The 16,785-nt window shown below is 41.2% G+C and overlaps 1 protein-coding gene across 1 annotated transcript; it reads left to right on the forward strand.

Moving 5' to 3' along the window:
• The first annotated feature begins 1,399 nt into the window (after window positions 1-1,399).
• prrc1 (proline-rich coiled-coil 1) lies at window positions 1,400-10,341 on the forward strand. Its single transcript, XM_034710433.1, has 9 exons — window positions 1,400-1,547; window positions 2,386-2,521; window positions 2,783-3,157; window positions 3,253-3,398; window positions 3,509-3,611; window positions 3,693-3,856; window positions 6,010-6,113; window positions 7,114-7,216; window positions 8,326-10,341. Exons 2-9 carry the CDS (start codon window positions 2,425-2,427, stop codon window positions 8,533-8,535), a joined length of 1,302 nt encoding a protein of 433 aa, XP_034566324.1. The 5' UTR covers window positions 1,400-1,547; window positions 2,386-2,424; the 3' UTR covers window positions 8,536-10,341.
• The last annotated feature ends 6,444 nt before the right edge of the window (window positions 10,342-16,785 follow it).

The following is a 16,785-nucleotide window of genomic DNA, read 5'->3' on the forward strand; positions in this document are numbered from 1 at the left end:
ATATATTAAATAAATAAAATAAAATATATGAACAAATGGCGGCTTTGGGCTTCTGTACAAACCCGATAATATCATATATTTGGTTGTGTGCTGTGGGCTATTAAATCACTCAGCATGCCAACACCGTAAACCAGGGGTGTCAAACTTGTGGCCCGTGGGCCAAACCGGCACGCCAGAGGTTCCAATCCGGCCCGCGGAATGACTTTGCAAAGTGAAAAAATTACAGAGAAGACATTAACTGCAATTTTTCAATAAAAGTAACTACTATTTCAAATTAGTCCTCTGGGTGTCACATAAAATCATAGTGCTGATGGAATGCAAGTGAGAAAATAGGTTACTTGCTGTTTGCATAATCGGGTTGAGATTCATAAAGACTTTTTAGAGCACTATAAGATGATCCACTAACTATTAACACCAGCACTACACCCCAGCATAAAACACTGTCCAGCAAACTGTTCACACTGAGGGGGGAGCTGAGGGGTCCAAAATAATCATCTTTACCTTCATTATTATAATCTTTGTTGTTTTGCAGTAAACATTACACTCTGTGTCAGATGAATGGGTAACCTGTGTGTTTGGTGTGTTCGCAGCAGGTTTCAGTACTTAAAGAGTAAAATATTCAGCCCACTATGAGACTCATCATGGCAAAAAATACAACAACTGTTTTTTTAATTTATTTTTTTAATACTTTATTTTTGTAAACAGGCATAGTTAGACAGCACAGCTCAGTGAAACAGAAACAGTAGGTAATCTAGAAATCTTTGTTATAATAGTGGAAATACAGTCAGTTCATACAGTAATGGCTTATTAATCCCTCAATGCTACGTACACAGTCCATTTTTCCCAGTAATGCAAACATTTTTCTGCTCTAAGGTTTAGTGAGTAGGTAATTCTTTCCATATTTTCAATACTAGACACGATTTCTATCCATTCAGTCTCTGTTGGAGGATTGGGTTGCAGCCACTTTCGTGTCACGGCCTTTTTGCTGGCTGCTAGTAAAATCTTTATGAAGTATTTATCCTTAACTGAGAGGTGGGCTGTGATGTTACCTAGATAAATTGATGAGAATGAGCAGTCAATCCCTGCTCCAACAACAGCTGTTTTTGTAGAAAGATAGTTCATTAAATGTGCACATTTACAGAATGTACTTGTACTTTTTTGCACTAAAACAAAGGGAAACATGTAGAGTTGCTGTTATTTATAGATTACTATGTTATGATTTTACTGGCTGTATGTGGCCCCTGAACTGAAATGAGTTTGAGGCCCCTGCCGTAAACCTAAACAAACAAATGCTCTAAATAAAGTCTATCAATGTGAAATTATAGACTAAAAGATTTTTTAAAAGTAATTAAACCTTATTATTCCCTCACTTCGTATTATTTTAAATGATGTTTTAAAGCAGAAGTCGGATCTTAGGACCTCTACAGTCTGTCCGGTCTCTCCCGGTAGTGGGAGGAGTCACGGTTGAGGAGACGTGGCAACAGATGACGTCATCACAGTGCGCCGTCGGTTCGTCCATGGTTGTTCTGAGCTAATCCAGCTAGCAGGTGAGTTCACCGGCCGTTTGTGTTTTAACGTGAAAACAGGGACACCGATGAACCGGGATCTTTTAGATGTTGAATGAAGACATAAAACTGAACCGGTCTGTTTTTAAATAATTATATATTAAAGCTGCGCGAGCTCAGGGTGCCTGTACACGTGTACAGGTGAGGTGTAAACTGCTGCGGATCGAGCTGAAGGAGATAAATAAATCGATTATATATCAGGTTTAAACAAACAGGCACAGATAGTGAAGGGTTAATGAAGAAGGGTCTAAACTGGGTGATCTTAAACAAAGGTTTCATTCTTTAAGGACCAGAGTTTAAGGTGAGAACACCTGGTGTGAGAGAGCAGGGACAGGTACCTGTGATGTTTGTTTAAGACTGTTAATTACAACAATCAATCAGTTATCACTGATAATTAACACTCTCAGTGTGATCCTGGAAGCATCTGTTTTTGTTGTTGTTGTTGTTTTTAGTGTTGGTGCCAGTGCCCTGTGTGTGAAATGTAAACAAACAATGTGCTGATTGTGCAAAACAGTGGTTTAAAAAAACACCTGGAAGAACATCTCTCCTTAAAAACAGACATGACTCTGTAGTGGAAATCACTGCATTAAAAACAGACATGACTCTGTAGTGGAAGTCACTGCATTAAAAACAGACATGACTCTGTAGTGGAAATCACTGCATTAAAAACAGACATGACTCTGTAGTGGAAGTCACTGCATTAAAAACAGACATGACTCTGTAGTGGAAGTCACTGTATGGGCTCAAAATCTCCCTTCACTGCATGCATGTTGTTACTCAGCCCGTTGAACTCCTCACTGACCTTTTTTTGTTCCTCCAGCTTTGTTTCTGGATAAAGTGAAGCTGATTGAGTGGGAAGATGATGGAAGAGAGCGGGATCGAGACTACGCCTCCTGCCAGCCCTTCACCTCCTCTGACGGAGGCTGCTTTAGTCAGCAGCCCCCCCATGACTGCAGGTAGGACAGGTCACCGGACAGCTTCTCTTGCTGCTGTGGACTTATTCAGTGTCGCGCTGAGACTCTAAAGTCTAATGGCCTATCGGTCTAAACTCAGGTTTTCTGCAAAGCTGCAGAGTTATTTTCTTCTCCTGGGTATATCTTATCTTAGAGATAACAGAGGTCACTCTGATGATAGAGAGAGTTATTTAAAGACTGGAGTTAATTGTTCATCTCTGAATGTTTCACTGATGTTCGTTTTCGTGTGTTTTTGTGTTTCAGGTCTGTCCAGTCCTCCGTCCCTCCTCAGCACCACCGCAATCGCCTCCTTCCCCCCTGGCCCCTCCCTCCCCGCATTCAGCAGCCCCCTTCCCTCAGCCCCTTCTCTCTCCTCTCAGTTCCCCCCTCCCTCCTCCCTCTCCTCCCCCTTCACCAGCAGCTCCCCCTTCCCCCCCTCGGCCTCCCCCTCCGTGCCTCCTCTGGCCTCCTCCTTCAGACCTCCTCCCTCCATGGCTCCTGGCATGTCGCCCCCTCCTGCGGGAGGTATGATGTCTGGCTTCTCCATGAGTGCAGGATATGACATCACACGGGGTCACGCCGGGCGGACGCCACAGACGCCACTGATGCCGACCTTCTCCAGTCCCACGGCGATGCCAGGTGAAAGACGGGCAGTTGTTCCTCTCTGACTCTGTGTTCATGTTTCTAATTTCTTCCCCCCCGTCCACCCTGACCTGTCTGATCATACCTTATAGGTGTGGTGTCGAACCCGATGGTCCAGCAGCCCGTGATGACCGGAGGAATAGAGGCCGGGTCTCCCATCACATTCCCGGAGGAGCAGGAGGATCCTCGAGCCTCTGCAGAGGCCAACGCTGGAGGAGGGATCTGGGGCTTCTTCAAGGTGACGTCTGACACTTTAACAAGTCTGAAGTTCTTTTGATTGATCATCGATGATTGAGTCACTTCTGATCCAGACCCTGACTGTGACATGCTTTCTGTCCTCGCTCTCAGGGAGTAGCCGGTAACCCGATGGTGAAAACGGTCCTGGATAAAACCAAACACTCAGTAGAGTCCATGATCACCACTCTGGACCCCGGCATGGCTCCGTACATCCGTGAGTCTACGTCCACACCTGGATGACCTGAAAATCAACGCACAGCCGTCCTCCCTAAACGTGTCTGCTGTTTGTCTGCAGGCTCTGGAGGAGACGTGGACATCGTAGTGACTTCAGATAAAGAGACGAGCGTGTCAGCGGTCAGAGACGCCTTCCAGGAGGTGTTTGGGATGGCCATGGTGACTGGAGAGCCCGGTCAGTCCAACATCGCCCCGCAGCCTGTGGGGTACGCTGCAGGAGTCAAGGTCAGTGCACAGACATCACTTCTCTGACAGGAGAGAGAGAGAGAGAGAGAGAGAGAGAGAGAGAGAGAGAGAGAGTATAAAATAATATACATATAAAATATGTAATATATGGTTGATATGTATGTGATGAATATAATATGTAATGAATATGGTGTGTGATTAATGTATATATGGTGAGTGTAGTGTGTTGTAGTGTGAACATATATATAATGTACTGTATGAATTTATGTGCTTTGGCAATAACATCTCGTTGTTCATGCCAATAAAGCAAATTTGAATTGAAAATTGAATTGAATTGAGAGAGAGAGAGAGAGAGAGAGAGAGAGAGAGAGAGAGAGAGAGAGAGATGCTGATGTAGAACATCCAGATGTTCAGTGATTTCACTAAAGAACAGAGAGACAGAAAATAAACGCATAAAGTAAAACAATAAAAGACTAAAACAAGACAGAGGATGGTGATGTAAAATAAAATATAATCATTAAATCATTAAATACAATACAATTATAATTTCATTTAATTTTACTAATTATAAATACTAATTTTATAAAACACAATCTTTGCTGTAAAATCCATGAAATAAGATCAGATAAATACCAGAAAAATGATAAAATGAAATAAATTACAATTAAATAAAATACGATAAAATAAAATAATTACTTTAAATCAATGAAATAAAATTAGGTAAATACCAGTAAAATTTTAATTAATATAAATACAATTAAATTAATTAAATTAATGAATTAATTAAAGTAATATAAAATCCCCAAAATAAAACTGAGATAAATACCAGAAACATTATGAAATAAAATAAATTACGATAAAATATAGTTCAATAAAATCCAATAAAATAATATTAAATAAAATTGTTAATTTAAATCAATGAAATAAGGTATCAGAAAAATAGAAATTTATATTAATACAATTAAAGTAATTACATTAATGAATTATTTAAGTAATATAAAATCAACACAGTAAAATAAGGTCAGATAAAAACCACAATGTTTATGAAATTAGATAACAAAATAACATTTTAAATCATTGATCGTAACAGTGTATTGTTTCAAAACCGTTTGTTTAATTTTTAGGTTTGGAGCTTATTCCATATCAACACAACATGAGGTGCATCCCTGAACTCTGCCAGCAGAGGGTGCAGATAATACTCTTAATACCAGTCTCAGTTTAACGCTCATATAAATGCATTATAAACAGAACATTACTGATGAATGAGGAAGGAGGTAAACTTCCTGTTTCACTTTTGAGTCACAGAGGCGGAGCTAACAGCACGTTTGTCTCCGGTTTAACAGCTTTAATAACGAATGATGAGAATACGAGATAATTAAAGAGAGAGAAGATCTCTCTTTATGGGAGCTGAGGGTCAGGAGAGTGTGAGGATGGATTCTGATACAGTGGAGCAGAAGTTGTCCAAAGTTGTCTCAGTAAAAAAATCCAAAAGGCACCTCGCTCTGTTTGTCCTCAGGATGTGTCCCTCTTTAAAACCTCGCGGAGAGCAACTGTGAGATGAACTTTTATAGTTTCTCACTGTTAGTGGAGAATAAGAAACACGGAGGAGGAGGAGATTTATGTCTCATTCAGAGGGTTTACTGGAGAGGAGGCTTCAAGGACAAAGACCAGGACCACAACGACCACGACTCTGCAAATTTATGTCCCGTTAATTTCCCGACTCGAGACAAAGAGCAGCACGCAGACAGACACCTCAATTCACCCAGAGAGGGAGAGAGAGAGGGGGGGGGGTGAGAGTCTGCATCCTGAGCAGCTTCATGAACAAACTGGAATCCAAAAAATATCAACAGTTATCAGGATGCAGCTCTGATCAGACTCTCTGGATTGATTTGTTATTTACCTTTCAGATCAATATTTAATCAATCAAATAAAACAACTAACAAACAACAGAACCCAAGGATGCTAACGATGCATCTGCACGTTTTTCATATTTAACGAGTCTGAAGAGAGACTTTAGTTCAGATCTCGAGGTCTCAGCAGAGATTTCTATTTCAGTCACACATAAGCTGAGTGTGTGTCTTCGTGTGTGTGTGTGTGTGTGTGTGTGTGTGTGTGTGTGTGTGTGTGTGTGTGTGTGTGTGTGTGTGTGTGTGTGTGTGTGTGTGTGTGTGTGTGTGTGTGTGTGTGTGCAGGGGGCTCAGGAGCGCATTGACAGCCTGCGTCGGGCGGGAGTGATTCATGAGAAGCAGCCTGTGGTCTCTCTGGAAAACTTCATCGCTGAGCTGTTTCCTGACAAGTAAGAAAAAAAAAGATCAACTGACAACAGAAAACACACAGACACACACAGACACACACACACACGAACACTCACACACACACACATCTTCATACTATTTTTAACACTCTTTACTTTCGTTGAAACATTTTTTAGACTCCCAAACTTCATGTTTGAAAAATCTTCTGCAGATATTTATTTCATATTTGTTATGTGTTGCAGAGAAAATGTCATTCATTTTTGGCCGTGACATCTCATGAATCATTTAAAGGATTGATATCTGTTGCTGCAAAATCTAAAAGTAGAAACAAAAAAAGCAAAAGTACGATCAAACAACCCAAACAACTTCAATCTGTAACACAAAGGAAACAGAGCAGTAATCTAACATCTTTATCAATATTTTCAGATTATACAAAACAATACTCTCATGATCTCACAAAAAGTTTTTATGATTTGGAATGAGTTCCTTGAGATATTGCAAAAGGTCTTTAGGATCTTATAAAGGTTTCAGGATCTTGCAAATGTTTTTTGGTATCTTGAAAGCATTTCTGAGGATCTTCCAATTGCATTTATAGGTCTTATATTATAGGTATATTTTACTTAAGTGTCTCAAGATCTTGTGAAAGTATTGAAGGATCTAGCAACTTTGTTTTTCCTTGCAGAGGTTTCTCAGGATATTGCTAAAGTTTCTCCCAATCTTCAACGCTTTTGAGATCTTACAAAAGTTTCTCAGAATCAAGCAGAAGTTTTTTTTATTGCATAAGTTTAAAATCTTAAAGAAGTTTTTTGGATCTTGCAGATTTTTAAGATGCTTGAGATCTTGCAAAAGTATCTTTTTATCAACCCTAATATATTAGTCCACCTTGACCCTCGGGGGTAAGGTTTCCCCTCAGTCTTTATTCATTTAAGACGTATGTTCTTCTTTTTCACATCGTTAACTGTCCTTACTTTTATCGTTAGACGTTCGAGTGTGATGTTTTCTGAACATGAACTCACAGAAACGTTGTCCTCTCCTCTGCAGGTGGTTTGATATGGGCTGTCTGATCCTGGAGGACCCGGGTCTCAACATCCGCATCGAGGTCTTCACTCAGGCCACACCTGTGTCCCTAGATCACATCCAGCAGGTACGAGTCTGTGCAGGTGACACGTTTAGATCCGGAGCTTTAGGAGCAGGGATCGGGGATAATACTGAAATCATTATAACGTCTCTCTGCGATTCTTTATCGTCACCCGGAGTTTCTCTTCTCTGCCGTTTAACTCGTCTTTATTTGTTTACGTGTTTGGCAGAGTTGTTGTGAAAAAATACACTTTTTTGTGACAGCAGAACAAAACTAAGTCTCTATGAAAGGAAAAGAGTCTTTATTTCTTTAGAAAAGTCAGATTTATCAGTACGTGGTTGTATATTTTCTAGAACAAATTATCCCACAGCATGATCACACCAGGAAGACAAGATCACGTGCATATTTCAGTTTGTGTTGAGTCCTGTTGTCGGATTAAAGTCCAAAATATCACGGGCCAGAATCTCTCAGTGAGCTTTGGATAAGTTAAGAAACAGATTTTTTTAAATCAGTCGTCTCCATTGTCAGACTCACTGATCAGATCTCCTGTAGCTTTTAAAAACCAGCAGCCTGACGTTCACCTCTCTCCCTCAGTCTCTGAGTGTCAGTGTGGAGCTGAGGTCTAACCTGGCTCTGCTGTTCTCATCCTCTTTTCTGAGAAGTCACAGAGAAGCTGTCTGAAAATGTGCCTTGTCATCCTCGTACATTAAACTCCTCTCGTCTCTCTCTGTGCATCATGTTTCCTCAAGTCCTCTGTTCAGAGCAGGTTAAAGCTCAGTCTCTCTCTCTTTGAGCGTTTACTCACAGATGACATGAATCTGTCTCATGCACGAAGCAGCTGAACCCTCCTCTTCTCTCTCTGAGTCTGTGTGTGGGTTCACACAGCTTTGCTCGAGCTGCAAACAGCTGAACATTTCACCCTGACTGTACCTGGGTGTTCCCTGCAGCCCCCTGAGTCCAGCTTTCACACGAGGTCAGGGTGAGACGATGTGAGAACACAGAGGAGGAAATATGTCAGAGGAAGAGCGACACCTAAGAGTCGTGAGGTCTGAGAGAGTTTTGAAGACGAGCACAGAGAGGATGTCTGTTTGTATGTATCCTTGATTGAAACTGTCTTTAAAGTGTCTCTTGGTAACCTTCAGGCCATCTTCTCCTCCTCCTCCTCCTCCCTGCAGGCCCAGTCCCTGACCCCCCCGGACTACAGCCTTCGCTGGTCGGGTCTGATCGTGACGGTAGGCGAAGTCCTTGAACGCAGCATCCCCAACATCAACCGGATGGACTGGCACCAAGCAATGACGGGGATGAGCCAGCGCCACATGATCCAGAGCGCCGCCAAAGCTTTAGCCGGTCTCTACAAACAGCAGCTGCCCCCCAGGACTATGTGAGGCTGCGGGTCTCGTACTGTGTCTCAGACCGGGAGGAGGCGGAGTCACGCAGGAGGAGGGACCAGCTGATTGGACAGCAGGGTGTCTCGTAGCTCCGTCCTTCAAAAGCCAAACAAGCGTTTCTTTAGAGACAGATGTTTGAACTGAAGAGAGACTTTAACTTTACCTGATTCTTCAGATTATTAAACATCTGGTTTATTCTGATCACAAACTTTAACACACCAAGGAAATATTTACTTCACTGTACAGACTTTTACTACGACTATGTCCCAGCTGCTCTCTGACCGTTACACATCTACCTTCAACAGAAGTTTCTAAACTTTGATTTAGAGAGTTCGATTTCAAAACGCAGGAGCTGGATGAGATTAAAACGTTTAAAAGAGACACAGCTCAATGCAACCATGTTACATGTAAACAGACACAAAGCTAGCAGCCATCAATGCAAATTGCATAGAGCTTAAAAATATTCTAAAATAAATGTTTTGTTAAATATGCACAATTTAAAAATATGATAAATACACGATTAAAAATGAAGGATGAGCTGGAATGAAAATAAAAAATAAGATTCAATAAAATGGCAAAAATAAACAAACAAAATTTTTTAAAAAGTCTTTATTTCTAAATATTAAAATGTATCATCCCTAAAACATCAGGATACTTTCAGATTAAGTTTCTCTAAATAATAAACACAGTCTGTTAGTTTTATGCTTCAAAATAAAGTTTAATAAACTGCACTAAAGTTTCCTCTCACATTTATAACTCACTCTTTCTTTTAAGATAATAAACTGGAAAATAAGAACACTTGAATAATTTACATGAAAAAGATCTGTTTATGTGACTAACAGGACGACTATTGTCTTATAACTCAGATCCAGACGTCCAAAGATCAAATCCAACATTTTGATCCACTGGCAAACCCTCCAATTATTGTTTTACATGTTTACTCAACGTTTCCTTAAATTTAGAGGATAATCCGAGTTCAGTTTTCCTCACAGGCTATGCACACTTTCTTTTCCCATTATGCTTTGCAGCTTTTGATCGTGTTCAAAATCACAAACTGACCCGAATGGAGATCAAACTGCTTAAAATTCATCTTGTATATCATCCAGCTTTATCACACTCCTTTTATTCAGACCGCCCTGCTCTGCTCCTTTAACACTACACACTGTGTTTCTGTGAACGCTGCTTTAACGTAGAAGCCTGATGCTGAGTTATTGTGGCAGTTTGATCGCAGTGAAATTGTACTAAAAGCAGCAGATTAAAGGTATTTATTGATACCTTAACACTTCTGCTGATCTCACATTTCAGAACCTAAAAATCTTTAAGGTTTATATTTTTATTTTCAGAGTTTCTGCACCTTAAAAAACAAAGACATGATTTCTGCTCATAGATAAATCTCCTGTCTCCATCTCAGCATGGAGATGTGTCACATAATGAACACATTAATGACGTGTTGAAGTCGGTGAGGCCAGATTAACGTCTGACATATTAACTGAGTGAATCCTGAGTGTGCAGTTTGTGGCTGGGACACAGCTTCAGTCGTCTGCTGCCTTCACAGGTTTCATGTTTTAAAGTGTTTTACTTTAATAAGATCATTGCATCACTTTGTTGATTCCTTTTTATTAGTTTTATTTCTTTAAAATGCTGACAGAGTTTTTTTAATGTTTGCAGCCAAAAGTAGATGTAGCAGGATGCTAACCGCGTCATGATGTTTAAGTTTGAGTGGAAGGAACTTTTTGTCTGTGTACTTTGTGTCCTCTAAATGTGCCTTTTTACACAGTGACAATAAATTGCTTTTTAACGGTTCTCTCCATCACTTATTACTAACACCGGCCTCGGCCCTGTTTTATAATCTAAACATCAGATGGTGCAGAAAGCTTCGAGATTCATCCAGAAACAGCTTCTACCTGCAGCTCTGAATCAGGCTGTAATGACCAAGTTCATATTTTTGGCCCATGGCGGGCTCAGATTCTTTAAAGGTGCTTTTACTCCGTAGGAACTTTCCCCAGGAACCACTTCAGGAACTGTGTGCTTTTCTACAGTGGGAACCAGGTTCTAACTTTAGTTCCTGAGTAGTTAATCTCCCCCTGAAAAGCTCCTGCTTGGGTGGCAGTACTTTCCTAAGTTCCAGTAACATCACACACACCTGTGATTCACATGGTTTAATAACTCCTGAACATTAGTCTTCTCTGAGCCTGATAGTGTGAATGTGTCTCTGTCAGCTCCCGGTGTTACAGTCTGAAGAGTGACCCTGTAAATTGGAGACCTTCAGCTGAACATGTCAGTGTTTGTGAAGTTTACAACAGCTGTTGAAACACAGGAGTCCTCGGTAATGAATCCTACTTTAGTTTTTATTCAAGTGTCCAAATCATAGACTGTATAAAATATGGACGTAGTATCCGTGACGTCACCCATCTGTTCCTGAGAGCTGTTTTGAAGCAAATCGACGGCAGCAGCCATATTGGTAATGCAGAACTCAACTGGGCAGAGCGTGACGTGGTGTGAGTCTCTTAGCCAATGGCTGTGTTCACGACCGGGAGTCACGTCAGTCATGTCCTTATTTGGGCAAAACTCATAATCTTAATATCTTCTTAACCGTCATGTTAGAAAAAAATTCACCCCCCGTACAGTGTGTGCCGTTAGAGAGATTAGCGTTGTAGGGCCAAGCCGTTTTTTGAACCAGGCTGTAAACATGTTTATTAATGCTGCAAAGATCGTCTTTTTCCCATTCATGTCTATGTGGTTTCCGGTGTTTCTGCAGCCAGCCTCAAGCAGATTTTCGATGTATTGCAGTTTATAACACTTCCACATTGGCTTCATCGTTTGAGACCGGAGTTTGCCGCTTGGTCCAAATATTCTCATCAGATATTTAATGACCATCTAAATACGTTTGTGAGGGATGCATCCGGCTGAAGGTCTCCAGTTAAACTGGAACACCGGTCCATCTCTGACAAAAATCTGTCGTCTTGCTTTAAGTCGAGCGTTTCAGACACTTTGAATCCTCTTTGTCTCAAGAGCTCGTCTCCTTCTAAGTGTTGATTCAGTGAATTCATCTGTAATAAAGCACGATCAAAAACAGCACAAGTGGAATCTCCTTCATGCTAAAAGGCTAACAGGAAGATGCCGGCCTGTCTTTTTCCTTTTATGGCATCATCTTTGTTGAAATGGCCTTCATCACTTTCTTACTGCCTTCTACTGGTGTGGCGGTGTAGTGCAGTTACTTTTATTGCTTCCCCATATGTCACTGGCCTGATTTGTATAATCTTCACAGGACTTTGGGCCTCGTGGGAAACGCACCTTTTAGTTCCTGGGAGAGAAGATCCTGGTACTCTTGGCCGCAAAGCAGCTTTAGAAACCCACCTTGGTGTAAATGTGAACTGTGTACAGGCGAACAGGTTTGAAAGTTCACAGCTGTAAAAATTAACATTTTAAAATGAGTGTTAATGGGAATATCTGAGCTTTTAGAGACAGCTTCAAGTGGACATTTGAGGAACTGTGTTTTTTTGCACTTTGACTCAGGCTTCACAGCAGCTTGGATAATGCAGTAGAACAACAAACTCTGTGTTCTACATTGTAAAACACCTGTTCTCCTCAGTGTGTGTGTGTGTGTGTAGGGAGTGATGTAACAGCTGTGTGGTTCATCTTCCTCTTCCTCATAAAGCGCTCTCTCTGCAGGGATCCTTTCTGTAATGTTCTCTTGGAGCCTGTCAGGGACAGAAGCAGGAACTGTTATTGACTCACTTTGATCCATCAGAGTTCAAACTGCAGATGTTACAGCCTGTTTCTCTGCTGCAGGAGGAAACAGATTTATGTTGGACTAAACTCTTGTAAAGGTTTAAAACAGTCAGGAAGTCCTCTAAGTATTTTTCTCAGAGTACTTTATATTCTGCCGGCGTACCCTCCTATAGCTCCCGCTGCAGACAGAGGTCACCATGCTTTATTATTTATTTTCTGTCATTCAAAGAGGAACCTTTCTGCTGCCTGAGGATAACTCTGAGGATGCACGCGGTCAGCTGACAGAAGCAGGAGATAATGAAGGAAAAGTTATCTGTACCCTCCCTCTCTCCTCTTAGGTTCATGTGTTAAATATTCTCTCTGCTCTCTCTGCAGATCTGCTTCAGCACAAGTTAGGAAGTTTGACGAATGAAGTTCTCTCTCAATTAGAGCGAGGATGGGATACAGTATTTCACATCAATGATTCATGATGGCCGGGGGCGGAAATCCTTTCTTACCACAGGAGCTCCCTCTGTCTCTCTCTCTCTCTCTCTCTCTCTCTCTCTCTCTCTCTCTCTCTCTCTCTCTCTCTCTCTGTGTGTGTGTGAGTGTGATTCATGCTGGCACTGTGTGTGTGTGTGCTGGAAGATCCTGTCCCTGTGAGGCTTCAGGTGCTCTGCAGGATTCAGCTGCTGTGATTCCCCTGCAGGTAGATGTTGTATCTGATGACGCTGAAGAGGAGTTCAAACAGCTGCCTACAGAAATGAGTTTGACCCGCATGATGTGAGTTCTGTGGCGCAGAGATTCAGGACGGTGTCTGATGAAGACAGTTTGTCCATGCTCTTGATCTCCAGAGGATGACCCTCAGAGATAAGGGACTGTTTAAGCGCTTGCCCCATATACCGAGGCTATAGTCCTTATCGGTTCGACTCCCTGCCTCGACCATTTGCTGCATGTCTTCCCTCACTCTCTGCTCCCCACATTTCCTGTCTCTCTCCATCAGTGTCTGCCCTGCACAGACTATACAGTAACGTTGGATTACAGTTAAGGGGAGTTTTGAGGGGAGAGCTACGCCCCCAATCCTCCCTCCCTTTAACCCTTAACCTACTGTAAACAGGTGGATTGTATATAAATTCAGCTGTACAGTTGTAATGAAGAGAGAAATGAGCTATAGAGAGAGTTTTTACCACAGTGTCAACAGGCAGAGGGGACATGTGACAGACTCCTTTACTCAGATTAGTTTGAGATGTATATGGTCGTCCCTGGTGTCTCTTTTTCTGTCTACAATTAATCACTGTTGTTATTTGGCTTTGATCATTTGATCTGTTCCGTTCTATTCTGCTTTGAGCTGTTCTGTTCCATTCTATTGTGCTTTGATCTGTTCCATTCTATTCTATTCTGCTTTAATCGGTTCCATTCCATTCTATTCTGCTTTGATCTGTTCCATTCCATTCTATTCTGCTTTGATCTGTTCCATTCCATTCTACTCTCTTCTCTGCAGATTGATTTGATAGGTTTAGGTTTAGGTTAAGTAGAACTAGGTCTTAGTCCACATGTACCAGTTGAAGGTCTTTGACTGACTTTGAACACCATCAGTATCTCCTGATTTAAACCACGTACTGTAATCCTCCTTGTATCCTCTCACACCCACTACACAGACTCTTTAAACAGCCATCTTTCTCTGACCTGATGCGTTTCCTTCACATTCAGAGTCTGGAGCTGAGGAGGTCAGGGAGACGGTTTCTTATGATTCATGAAACATCTCCCCGGTCTGCATCTAACCCTCCTCTTCGTTCTCTCGGCTGAAAAAGTTTCTCTTAATTAAAATTCCCCTCGTGTCCACACTGTAATCTGGAGATTATTCACTTCCTGTGTATGTTACTTTAATAAGCTTCCAGAAGGATCCCAGGACAGTCAGTGCGGAGTTAAATATCTGATCAGAGCTTCATTAAGGCCTCTGGCTGACACGTACTCTCCCTCACCTGAGCGTGTTTCTGCTCCTCTTAAACATCTGACTCCAAGGTTTCTGGGATATGAAGACAAAACGAAAGAAGAGGTTTTCTTCAGGTGTACTGTCTGATCCATGCTCACCTTAGACTGTTTATACAGGTAAATAGTAACTTGTTGTCTCTGAAGAGAGCAGAGTAAGGGCCTGTGTCCACTGACGCTGGTTTATTAACCTTACTTTCAACTTCACTGTTGTTAAGTTAAGAAAGTTATCCTGCAGCGTTTCAGTAGAGAAACGACCATGAAGTCTGTTTGAAATGCTCTGTGTGCTTCATGTTTGCTGTTACTGAAAGGAATTTTATAAAGAACAGATATAAAACAGCTGAGAGAAAGTGGAAAGTCTTTTTCTGTGTGTGTCTTCACATCACTGCCTGACTCAGATGGACAAACTGTTGGTCTGTGGCTGACTGTAAATCCTGCAGCTCTTCCTGGGAGCTCGGCTCAAAGCAGAGACTGGAACCAGAGAGTCATCACAGCCTGACCTTTCAAAATAAAAGCACCATGAGGAGACTCTTGACTTTGCATTCAACACTTAATCTCTGGACCGTCGTGGTGAAAAGGTACCTGTCGACCCACGTTCCAGCCCTCACCTGTGATCAGGAGCTTTGGTGAAGACTGAAAGAATGAATACAAGCACACAGATACAAGCGGCCATAATGAGTTTCTGGAGCTGCTCCTCCTTTGCAGTGAAAGATGCCAGTGCATCTGATAGGGACGCCTCCTGGGCACCTCCAACTGGGAGGAGACTCCAGAGTAGACCCAGAACTAGCTGGAGGCATTATATGTCGTCTGGCAGGAGAACTCCTCAGAATCCCCCTGCAGGAAGAGGGAGAGAAGGAGGAGAGTGTCGCTGAGGAGAGGATGTTTGGGGCAACTTACTTAGCTGCACAGACACACTGCAGGACCAGGTGAAGCATTAATCAGCTGATGACACAGATCTTTACTTTAGGAGGTGGAGGAGACCAAACACAGAGCTCACAGAGAGAACATCTGACTTACAGCAACCAGGTCTTTTCCATGATGACTGAGAGCTCTCCATCCTCTGATGCACCAACAGCTTCTTTTTCTCACAAACACACACACACACACACACACACACACACACACACACACACACACACACACACACACACACACACACACACACACACACACACAATGATGCATTAGGAAATCAATGTGCAGGTCTTTGTGCAGAGTGTATAACCTGTCTGCACGCTGCAGATTGATGCATTTCACAGGAGGAGTATGAGGACGCTCTTCCTTCGTCACATTGAGTCCTTTGACTCTTCAGAACATCATGTTCAGAACTCATTATGAGACACAGCGAGTATGAGACTATAAGACGGGTTAAGGTTCAGGGTCCTGTCTGTGAGTGAGGTATACGAACCTATGGAGTTAGACTGATGACTGCAGGAGAAGCAGGAATAACATCGGAGAAATTAATCAAATTAATTGTATTAATCAATCAATCAATCAATCAATCAATCAATCAATCAATCAATCAATCAATCAATCAATCAATCAATCAATCAATCAATCAATCAATCAATCAGACTTTATTTATAAAGCGCTTATGTACAAACTTTGTAACACAAAGTGATGTACATAAAAACAACTTAAAATAGAATAAACTAAAAAAAAGACACCCCATCCTAGTCCCAACCCCAGCTCCGACCCCAAAACCCACCCCACAATCCTAAGGTTAAAAAGACAATATATGCAACAATAATAATAATAATAACAATGAAAAATAAAAAAGAAGTTGCTGAACGAACTGAGGAAATGCTCTCATGATATCTTAATGATGAAACACTGGAGGAAACATAAGATGTTAAAACTCAACACAGGAAATTAAAATCACCAAAATAAAATACATTTCTAAGATAACAAAACACTGAAATATTAGTGCATTAAACATTAAAAGAGAATAAGATGATATACTTAATATAAATTAATTAATTAAATTAATTAAATTTTAAAAAAGTGACTAAAATTTGTATTAGATAATAAATACATAAATAAATAAATAAATAAATAAATAAATAAATAAATAGAGTAAAGTAAAGTAAGGTGAAATAAAATTGTAATAAGAATAAAACTTAGTTAAAAGCGAGACTAAAAAAGTTGGTCCTGAGTTTGCTTTTAAATAACTCAGCGTGCACATCAGGACCCTCAAACTGTGCTTAATGGGATCGTTTAGACCCGAGTTTCTCCTACAATGACATCCCAACATATTATTGGGAAATTCAATATATTGTTGGATTTAATATATTGTGGGGATTAGATCCGTATAAGGCCACAAAACTGTGACGTTCAGACATTATGCAGCTGGTACCATTGTGTAAGCTTATGAGAGCTACAAATGTTAGAACTTCCCAGAAGTCTTAAGCAGTGCTGGGACACGCCGAAATGGAACATAACATGTATTGCGAAAAGATAAATATGCTGTTCACCATTACGGGAAACCTGAGTGTTTGGAGTGTGTGTGTGTGTGTGGAGCTGGGAAGGGAGCCACAGGATGCTCTC

Source organism: Notolabrus celidotus, chromosome 19 (genome assembly GCF_009762535.1).
Source record: "Notolabrus celidotus isolate fNotCel1 chromosome 19, fNotCel1.pri, whole genome shotgun sequence".
NCBI classification, from domain to species: domain Eukaryota; kingdom Metazoa; phylum Chordata; class Actinopteri; order Labriformes; family Labridae; genus Notolabrus; species Notolabrus celidotus.

Coding starts and splice junctions, on each gene's coding strand:
- prrc1 (XM_034710433.1), top strand. CDS start 2,425: ATGATGGAAGAGAGCGGGATCGAGACTACGCCTCCTGCCAGCCCTTCA. Junction 3,612..3,692: donor CGGCATGGCTCCGTACATCC/GTGAGTCTACGT, acceptor GTTTGTCTGCAG/GCTCTGGAGGAGACGTGGAC. Junction 3,857..6,009: donor GGTACGCTGCAGGAGTCAAG/GTCAGTGCACAG, acceptor GTGTGTGTGCAG/GGGGCTCAGGAGCGCATTGA.